Below are 10,333 nucleotides of genomic sequence, written 5' to 3' on the forward strand. Positions count from 1 at the left end.
TATATTTAAGTTCATATTATACATGGCATGAGGCACAAAGACATCCTATATAAACAAAAGGTGGGAACGGTTTGGCATTTGGTCGTCTTAGCTCAATAGGTAAGAGTATGTGAACGAGAGACACCTATCGTCACATTGGCTATGTTTGAAAGCCAAAAGCCAACAAAAAAAAAATTGAATATGAAGAAAGATCATTCTCTTGACTCTTGCAACTCTCCGACCTTGTTCCATAAATTAAATATTTAGGTTTTCCATCCGGTCAAAGCTTTCCTATTTTTAGATGGGGAGTGGATTTCTACCCAGTTTAGAGTTACTTTTTTTTGGATAAAAAATATCAGCAGTTTGAGGCTCCCTTTCGAGGATGCTTTTGAGGGATCCGGATAATAAGGTGTGGTCATATCAATGGTCAAAGGGTTCATGTTAAGATCCTCAATTTCTCTCTATATAATCCATTGGAGAATTGGTGTGAATGAAAACGTTCCCACCACCTCCTACCATTGTTGGAGAGGTTTTCCTCTCCAAGCAGAGCTTTTAGAAACAGGGAAAGGAGAAGCAATCCTACAGAGAACCAATGGGGAGGTTCTCAAGGCTTTCCCTTTTCCTTCTTCCTGTTTTGGTTTTCTCTATGTTGCAGAGACCCACATTCGCTATCAAAAAGGCAACCATTAATTCTCTTACTCTTCTTCTTCTTGTTAGTCTTCTTGTTGGGTATAATTCTGATGACAGATTTTACTGATAATGTTGCAGTCTTTTGTGGTATACTTGGGATCACATTCACATGGTCCGAAAGCCGCACAAGCTGATTTTGATCTAGCCGCAGAATCTCATTACGAGTTTCTGGCTGATTACGTTGGAGGGTAAGAAATGGATTTTGCTTTCAGAAATTGACTGCAAAATCTCTTCTTTATTTTTTCGAAAATCTTGTTAAATATCTTCTTCGTTCTCCACACCCCTCCCAATTAACACAGCACCAAGCAGGCCAAAGAATCAATTTTATACTGCTACACAAAGCATATCAATGGTTTTTCAGCGACCCTTGAAGAAGAGAAAGCAGCTGAGATCGCAAGTACGAAAGAAGCATGATCATGACTCATAGTTATTTGTTCTTAATAATTTTTGTTACGTTAAATATTAATGGATGATCAACGATTGGACTTCAATCAATGCAGAGCATCCCAAGGTCATATCAGTTTTCCCAAACAAAGGAGTGAAGTTACATACAACCCGGTCATGGGATTTTCTTGGACTGAGGAAAATTAATGGTGCACCTCAACCTGGGTCGCTTTGGGAGAAGGCCAAATTTGGGGAAGATATAATTATTGGGAACCTTGATGGTGGTAAGTCCGTAATACCTTCATGTCTTCTTTCATCATCAGTCTTGGCAATTCTCTAAAGCATCTTACCAAGAAAAAAAGAAAAATATCACTTAGGAGAGGTTAAAAAAAAAAAAAAAAAAAAAAAGCGGCGTAGAGGTAAAAATGAAGTATCACGGATGAATATTATCATTTCACATATGTATTTAAAATATGTGCATGATAATAACATATTTTGATGATGGCATAATGATTTATTATTTTTGAAAATCTTCTTATTATCTCAACTTAGAGAACTCTTAGGAATAAGACCGGGGATTAACAGAAAGTGTCAATTTCTAAATACTCATAGAGAGATGTCGTCCAAACATTCCCTTTATTTTTTAAATAAATGATTTAGTTAGCTTTTTTTTTTTTTTTTTTTTGGAGAAAAATCATATAGAATGGAACTATGAATTATTCCAAGCTATAGTTTTCAGTTTTCTGTATGGAACTATGAATTATTCCAAGCTTAGTGCATAATATCTCCATCTTGTAACCACCTCCCATCAAAATTATTATTTGGTGGTTATTTCATAACTCCCACGATAAACATACAAGCCAGTTAATGTTAGTGTGGCAATGTAGGTCACATCAGCATTTCCAATCTCTTTCTTGACCTATGTTGTCACATACCAAGTAAATAAAGTTAGTTTAACTTAATATATGACTATACTAAACTTAACTCTTTAAGAAGTATTGTACATTTAAAATGAAAATTTCAACCCACAAATGATTGCAGTGCATGTTCATCCAAGAAAGACTTCCTTCATTTTCAAAAAAAATCTTTTTGTGGTGAATTAAAGGTTTCTAATCAAACCCATTGGTCAATTTTGATTTAACTATGAGGTTGTGTAGGGAAATTATGTGTCAGAATATTGAGAGAGCAAACCTATGTGTCGCATTTGTGTAGGACAACTTTCAATCTATCATCTACATGAAATTATCATAGACTTGAAATAAAAATTGTTAGAAAATTGGTGGGCTGAGTCGTGTCACTTGACACTGTCCTTAAGACCGTAAATGCCCCCTATGGTGCAATCGGGAATAATATAAATCGGCCTCAAAGATAAAACAACCCAATGGCTCCCCCAGTAATCGTGCACTCGACTACTGGACCCATTCGAATGCTATAGGGTTGTGCTCAGACTAAAAACAAAACACTCACACAATGGACTTGTTAAAATCCAACAAAATCCAAGAGAAGCAAAATTAAGAACACACTTGAATAACTCAAATGACTTGTTCCGTATCTTGCAAATGCTAAAGTCTCCCTCTGTTTATAAGACAAATGCGATAAAGAATTAAGGGACTTTAAGAGGATGAATTAAGAAGATACTTCATTATGAGGAGACTTTAAAATTAAAAGAAAACTGAGACTACGTAAATCTTTAGCAACTGAAGAGATAATGAGCCTTAAAGAAGAGAATAAAATGTCTTCAAAATTAAATTGACTAGTACATTGTGGGGTATAAAATTTGTGAAAGTTATTTTGTATTTAAACAACTATTTAAAGCTATTTTGAATCTTCATTTGTTTTAAATACTTGCTTTAAAACCAACAGGTTGATTCTTGGTCCAAATATTATTGCCCCTAAACTTTATAGAGATTAGTCATTTCAAACAATGTGTACAATCAATGGGGAACTTCTACCCAAAAAAAAGAGTAAAAAATGGTAGAAATTTCAAAATGGCCGGGGAACTGAAAACTATAGCTTGATCATAAACTGTATAGTCATGTGCTATTAAATATGGACTAAGCAAGCCATGCCTGCTGATAAGTTTAAAATGTGGTGTTATTGTTCTCCGACATGGACAGATGAAACAAAGTTTTTTCTCCAATTCCAACTGAAAGCCAAATCATGAAAATTTTGTCAAGCATTTATTAAAAGGGCACAAGCTAATATTGATTTTGAAAGTTGAAACCTTAAACAAAAATTCGATTTATAGTTTCGTTTCTACATTGTGTTCTTTCTCATTACTTTTTGAACATCTTTCTTTGATGAATGTGTTGATATGCCTTGATGGTACGGTAAGGTGTTTGGCCGGAATCAAAGAGTTTTAACGACGAAGGGTATGGACCCATTCCATCAAGGTGGAAAGGAGGTTGTACGGACAAAAGTCCTGACGGAATTCGTTGCAACAGGTTGGATCCCTTTCTCTCTTTCCTCCCCTTTTAGTCACTTTTTTCATCACTATCAAGGTCAACACATAACAAAAGCATCCCCAAATTTTTTTTTTTTATATGAAGAAAACAAAGGATTGAGTTTCCTTTTTCACCTTAATTGAAAAATCCAAACCAGGTTCACATAGGTGAACAATCTCGTATGCCCCTAGACTGTGGATTTAGATTTTATTTTATCTCTCTGCAATTAATGGAATCTAAATCCAAGGACCCAGGATGTACACGATTGTTCTCATACGTGAACTTGATCCGATCTCTTAATTGAAGGAGTGTATTCTCTTGTCACTACCCATGGGTGTTTGGGCTAGAATATTTTAGGACGAGATAACTAGAATGATGTGTTCAAACTGCTCCTTAGCCAAGAGGCCCAAGACCAAGTATTTCAGCTAGAAAAAAACATATAGTTATTATTATTTTTATGAAACAGAAGAAACATATATTACTAAAAACATATAGTTATGGATGACTTATTGTCATCAAAGTGATTAACTAAGAAATTTAACCATAAGTTTACAAATTTATTTGTAATTATAATTTACCTGAAGAAATAAATTTTTAACATCATAGTTATTTTTGATAACCTATTTCTATAATCAGTTACATAATAACTCACATGCATCCAACCATGGAAGCCGGATGCTCTTTTCACCACCCCTGTATCTCTTGGTGTAGTTACGTTATAACTCACAAGTAACTGTTTTTTTTTTCCTTAATTATTTTTTTGATAAATTGGGGTGGTAAATGAAACGATCCAGGAAGCTGATTGGTGCGAAGGCCTTCAACCTAGGGTACCTTGCGTACGCTGGCCCTGCCAAAACTTTCAACACCACACGCGATGACGACGGTCATGGATCCCACACATTATCGACTGCGGGTGGAAACTTCGTCCAGAATGCCAATGTCTATGGATACGGCAATGGCACGGCCAAGGGAGGAGCGCCAAGGGCGCGTGTAGCCTCCTACAAGGTGTGTGGAAAGCAAATAGATGATAACGAGTGCTTTGACTCGGACATCCTCGCTGGTTATGATGCTGCCATTCACGATGGTGTTGACGTTCTTTCCGTATCCCTGGGAGACAAACCCACCAACTACTTCAATGATAGCATGGCAATCGGTTCTTTCCATGCTGTCAAGAATGGTATCCTTGTGGTAGCCTCGGCCGGAAACGATGGTCCAAATTCTGGCACTGTCACCAACGTGGCCCCTTGGATGTTCACGGTGGCTGCCAGCACCACTGACCGAGAGTTTTTGACCGACGTGAAGCTTAGCAACAACCAGCTGTTGAAAGGGTTGGCCGCCTCCATGGTTCCCATGCCCTCGGCCGGAAAGAGGTTTCCTCTAGTGAGAGGTGTTGCCGCAAGAGCGAAGAATGCTACAGAAAGAGACGGCAAGTATTGCAATCCTGGGTCACTGGACCCGAAGCTTGTAAAGGGGAAGATATTGGTGTGCGAGATGGGTGGTGAGTTCTCGAGTTCGACTGCACAGGAGGCAGGAGCTGTGGGTGTGATAGTGGTTAACGTGGTTGTCGTGGACGAAATGTCTCCAACGCTCCCAACGTCGCAATTGTCAGCGAAAGAGAGTCTTGCGTTGTACAAGTACATGAACTCGACAAAAGCACCCACGGCTAACATCTTACCTAGGACAGAGTTGGGTGCAAAACAAGCACCCTTGATGGCCTATTTCTCCTCCGTGGGACCTAATACTGTGACTCCAGGGATTCTAAAGCCCGATGTCACTGCACCAGGGGTGGACATCATTGCCAGTGTTGTTGGAACAAAGACGAAGCCAAATGGTGTCTTTTCCACTATGTCAGGGACGTCCATGTCCTGCCCTCATGTCTCTGGTGTTAGTGCCCTCCTCAAGAAACTCTACCCCCATTGGAGCCCTGCCGCCATCAGATCAGCCATTATGACCACTGGTAAATATAAGCCTTATCAATCTCTTTGGTTTTCTGTTTATGATTTTATTATCAATCGTGTGATATTTGTGCAGCAAGTACAAGGGATAATACAAGGAAGCCGATGAAGAATTCGAATAACACGAGAGGAAACCCATTCAACTATGGAGCTGGACAAGTTCGACCCAATAGTGCCATGGATCCTGGGTTGGTCTATGACCTAACTACCATCGACTACAAGAACTTCCTATGTGCCATTGGCTACAACCAAATTTTAATAAGCCTTTTTTCTGAATCAAAACTGCCTTACACATGTCCCAATCCCGCCATCAATCTCTTGGACTTCAACTATCCTTCCATCGCAGTACCCAGTCTCTCCAGCTTTGCCACTGTGACGAGGAAACTAAAGAATGTTGGGTCTCCAGGTACATACAAGGCCCAGATTCGACCTCCCTTGGGAATTTCTGTTACGGTGGAACCTGCAATCCTGACATTCGATAAGGTTGGACAAGAGAAGACTTTCAAACTAACCCTCAAGACTAACCGACCTGGTTATGCTAAAGACTTCGTTTTTGGCGAGCTTAAATGGTCTGATGGTCATCATCAAGTCAAGAGTATGATTGCGGTTAAGGCAGCTGCAACGTAGAGTTTCCTATTTTCTTTTCTTTGCTTGGATGGGATGAGATGAGAAGAAATGAGATGATATGAGAGACATGAAATGACCTATCTGTCCAGTAACACTCTATTAGTCTCAAAGAGAGAAAGACATTGCTTATCAACTCCAATCCCTCTAGTCTCATTGTGATATTTAGTTCATCATTTGATTGAATAGATTCCATCTCATCTTGGAAATTTTATTTTTCTTCCATTTATTGATAAATTTGATTCCATAGATTCCATCTAATCTTGGGTCCCTTAATTATTTTGCTTCCTTTTAGACTTAAACTTGACATGTAAGAGAGTCATCCTAGACTCCATGTGCCATAATTTTTTTGGTCTCAGCTCATCTGTCATGTGGATGATGTTAATGTCATATGAAGAATGAGATTGGATCCTTTGCTCTTACGATTACCTGGTCGTACATATGAGCATCCAACACTTGTCGCTTTTGCTTTCAAATATATCCCTTGTTACCCTTGTAAATATGGGTGTGAATTTGAAATCGAAATTGTTTACGGAAATCGAATCAAAGTGTTTACTCTGAAACCATGAAATCATTTATTAAATGGTTCGATTTTGGTTTTAAAGTTTAAAACCGTTTAAATAAAATGTTAAACTAGTTAACATGTACATAGTAAGTTTAAGTCATTCAATGTTAAATTTACATATATTTCATTAAAAAAGATTTAAGTTTACATTAAAAAATAATTAACAAAGCCTATAAATAATAAAAAAATTAATTCAATGTTACAATTTACATCCATTTCATTAAACATTTTAAAGGTAAAGAAGTTGTTTGGATAAAAAAAATAGAAAACATAAAAAAAATTTAAGGTTTTAATATATTAAACCGTTTATGAAATGATTTGTTTTAGTTTTACCTAAAAAATGTTGCATCAAACTGAATCGAACCATCTATATCAGAACCAAACAGATTAACACCCTTACTTGTAATGATAGGAAGTAGGATAGGTGTTGAATACTCACATTTATAATGACCAGGTGATCGTATGAGCAACAAATCCAAAATCATGAAGAACCCTTCTTATGTGGGCTGCAAAAGAAATCAAAGCCTTGAAAATATAAACCATAGTTTCATAGGTTTTGAGACATTTTTAAGTTTGGGATAAAATTTTACTTAAGATTAGAGTGAACAGGTCATGAAGCAGAATATTAATGACATTTAGTGATTTTTCTCTTTAAAAGAAACTATTAATTAGCTAACTATTGTAGAATATTATGAATAAAATATAACAACATTAAATCTAACAAATTACAAATTAAACACTAAAATCATTATAATAGGAAAATCATTTCCCAAAAATGTCAAGGTACATATATTCTTTTTTCACTACAGATCAGAAATTTTATTGAAGAGAAAAGAATACATCTCAAAAAGACAATTTATAATCCCCCACCTTTGGCATGGCCATCAATAGGGGAGAACAAATTGAAAAAAAAATTAAACATTAAATAAACCAAAACCTGGGTCTCGATTTTTGCATCATGAACAATCTTTGACTTAATATGCGACGGGAAAGAGACAGTAATGTCTGAAGATCTTGTTTTTGCTGCCTCCTTTGCAAGAAAATTTGTGCTTTATCTTCCAACTTATAGAGTGCAGATAATCCTTCACAGACATCCAATCTTGAAAAACAAACCAAGGAATAGATTGGGATTAAATAGCTACCACCACTTGCTGCTGAATCCGATTCAATCCAAAGAGCATCAATATATAACTCTTTGGCTTTAAAAATTCCCCCCATTTGAACAGTGAACTCAGCATAGTAATTTGAGTAAACTCCTAAAAACTTCTTAAAGGAACCCACCACCAAGCCCCTGTGATTTCGAAAAACTCCTCCTGCTCCTGATCTTCGTGGGTTTCTCAAAAAACAACCATCCACATTTAATTTTGTCCATCCCAAGCCAGGTTTACATCAGTAAACTTCTACAATTGACAAAGGCTTCCCTGGAAGAGTTGTTAATCCCAACCAGCGACAATAAATCAAATCCACGGGGTTCTTGATCACACCGACGAACCACAAGCCTCTTGCATGAATTTTTTACTCTCTCACATGATTTTTTTTTTAAATATTATTTTCTTCTCTTCTATCTTTATCATGTGGGCCATGGCCCAAGAAGAAAACAAAACTGAACTTCCTCCAATACCACCACCTCACTTTAAATTATAGGAAAAGGGATAGGTATGTTGCCGGGGTATGGTAAGCTAACGGTCAGCACCAATGGAGGCATATGATGGGTATCATTCAGGAAGGATATGAGGGAAAGAGATAGAGATAGACACCGTGGGTGCTAGCATACGGTATGCCGGCAACATAACCAACAATTTTTAATCAATTCTTCATTACTATATCTATAAAAATAGGACATGGCAATATGATTTAGATTTCCTTCCATGAAATGACTGTAAGATCATGGAATACACGTTATACTTTAGACTCTCTCGGGTATCATTTTTTTTTTTTTAATAATTTACTATAAAAACATCGTTTATGAAAATAATTTTTGAGTATAAAATGAAAACTGTTTGGAAAACATAAGGGAAATTTCCTAGATCCACCAGACAAGAAAATTAGTTACAAGATAAGTAGGTTAAATTTGTTTTTTGAAAATGTTTACTTAATCTCCAAAGTTACTTATTTCTTACCCAACCTCATTACATCTTCTCAATCCACGGGTGGGTACAGAATAAATAAGAAAACAAACACTCGTACAATGCGTACGATAGGGTTTGATGCCACGGCCTCCTCCCCTGGGTGCCGGTTCCACAAGCCGAAGCTTCCACCACTAGGCTATCCTAGTGTTTGTTGTTTAATCCAACTCACCTCCAACTGAGTTCCTCTCCTGACACCCCCTACTTTCAAATAAAGCCCTAATGTACGTGAAGTACATACTCCAAATTCGACATAACAAATAGTGAGCACATCATTTTTCCATAGTCTCTAAAGTTTGGTTTCTTTGTGGCCAGTAATCATAATCGGGTTAACCAAATTATGACCCCAAAAGAGAACTCTCACGATGCCTTTCCCAAGCGCTTTAATGGTGTACTAAGTTGAGCACCATGAATTAACAGGACCAAGCGATCCATCTGATGTCATTACATCAAAGCAAGTTCAAAGTGGGTACCGAATTAATTAAGTACTGATAGAGAGAAAACAGACCTCAGGTATATAAATCAGAAGGTTACTTGATACGGCAATAAAATAAACAGTACCAAGATTTGTGGAAAACTGCAACACACTTACCGGGTTCTCTCCTTTGTGAAACACTGGACATTATGTGTTGAAGGAGGAAGAGGAGGAGAAGAAGAGTACTATGAGAACCAGTTAATAGGTTGATAAAAAGGGTAAGTTGGGTATTTAAAAGTAGTGGGCGAGAAGAAGAGGTTAAAGTCTTAATATAGGGGACTATTAGAAAAGAAGTTTAACATAGGAGAGTTTGAGTAAACATAGGTTAAATATAAGAGAGTAAGAGTAATTGCTCAATCAATTATTTGGGTTATGGGGTTCTCCATCCCATCTAAGCTTTCCTATTTTTTAAGATGTGGTGAGGGAGAGCGGATCATCTGCTTTGTTATTTTTGTTATTTAAATTTTAAATATATTTTTTTATTTTCCCTATTTTTGAGGAATTTAAAATTATTCAATTTTATTTACCTTTTTTATCTCCTCTATTTGTGCGGAGTTCAAATCGTGAATACTCACGTCTCTCTGTCTCTCTCTCTCTCTCTCTCTCTCACATTAAGATTTTTGACCATCACTTAGTTGATCATGTGTGAGTACATGACTTTGCGTACCTTTAGCTAATTCTTCTCTCAAATTTCTTATGCTTCATTGTAGATGATCTTCACCCACAGAGACGGTGATCAACACTCAAACACACACATGATCCGCTACTCCATTTGAAATTTCTAGTTACTAACATGATTGAAATTGAAGAAAACGAAGAAAAACAATACTTTAGTTACTAAAACAGGTTTGAAATTGGAGAAAAACGAAGAGAGAGAGAGAGAGAGAGAGAGAGAGAGAGAGAGAGAGAGAGAGAGAGAGAGAGGTGGAGGATACTACTCCATTTGAAATTTCTGGAGATAAAATTGAATATATATATATATATATGGGAGAGGGTTGGGCATGCTAGCGGGATACAAAGGAATTAGGAATGCTAAATGCTAGCAAGATTTTAACCGTAGGATTTGATTAATTAGAATTAAACCGTCGGAT

At 36.8% G+C, this 10,333-nt stretch overlaps 1 protein-coding gene across 1 annotated transcript; it reads left to right on the forward strand.

Moving 5' to 3' along the window:
- Window positions 1–487: 487 nt before the first annotated feature.
- On the forward strand, window positions 488–6,290 carry LOC122093986 (subtilisin-like protease SBT5.4). Its single transcript, XM_042664555.1, has 7 exons — window positions 488–658; window positions 748–857; window positions 969–1,066; window positions 1,170–1,337; window positions 3,389–3,497; window positions 4,292–5,454; window positions 5,529–6,290. The coding sequence occupies exons 1-7, from the start codon at window positions 572–574 to the stop codon at window positions 6,077–6,079; spliced, it is 2,286 nt and encodes a 761-aa protein (XP_042520489.1). The 5' UTR covers window positions 488–571; the 3' UTR covers window positions 6,080–6,290.
- The last annotated feature ends 4,043 nt before the right edge of the window (window positions 6,291–10,333 follow it).

Source organism: Macadamia integrifolia, chromosome 11 (assembly GCF_013358625.1).
Source record: "Macadamia integrifolia cultivar HAES 741 chromosome 11, SCU_Mint_v3, whole genome shotgun sequence".
Lineage (NCBI taxonomy): Eukaryota > Viridiplantae > Streptophyta > Magnoliopsida > Proteales > Proteaceae > Macadamia > Macadamia integrifolia.

Coding starts and splice junctions, on each gene's coding strand:
- LOC122093986 (XM_042664555.1), top strand. CDS start 572: ATGGGGAGGTTCTCAAGGCTTTCCCTTTTCCTTCTTCCTGTTTTGGTT. Junction 3,498..4,291: donor GACGGAATTCGTTGCAACAG/GTTGGATCCCTT, acceptor GAAACGATCCAG/GAAGCTGATTGGTGCGAAGG. Junction 5,455..5,528: donor ATCAGCCATTATGACCACTG/GTAAATATAAGC, acceptor ATATTTGTGCAG/CAAGTACAAGGGATAATACA.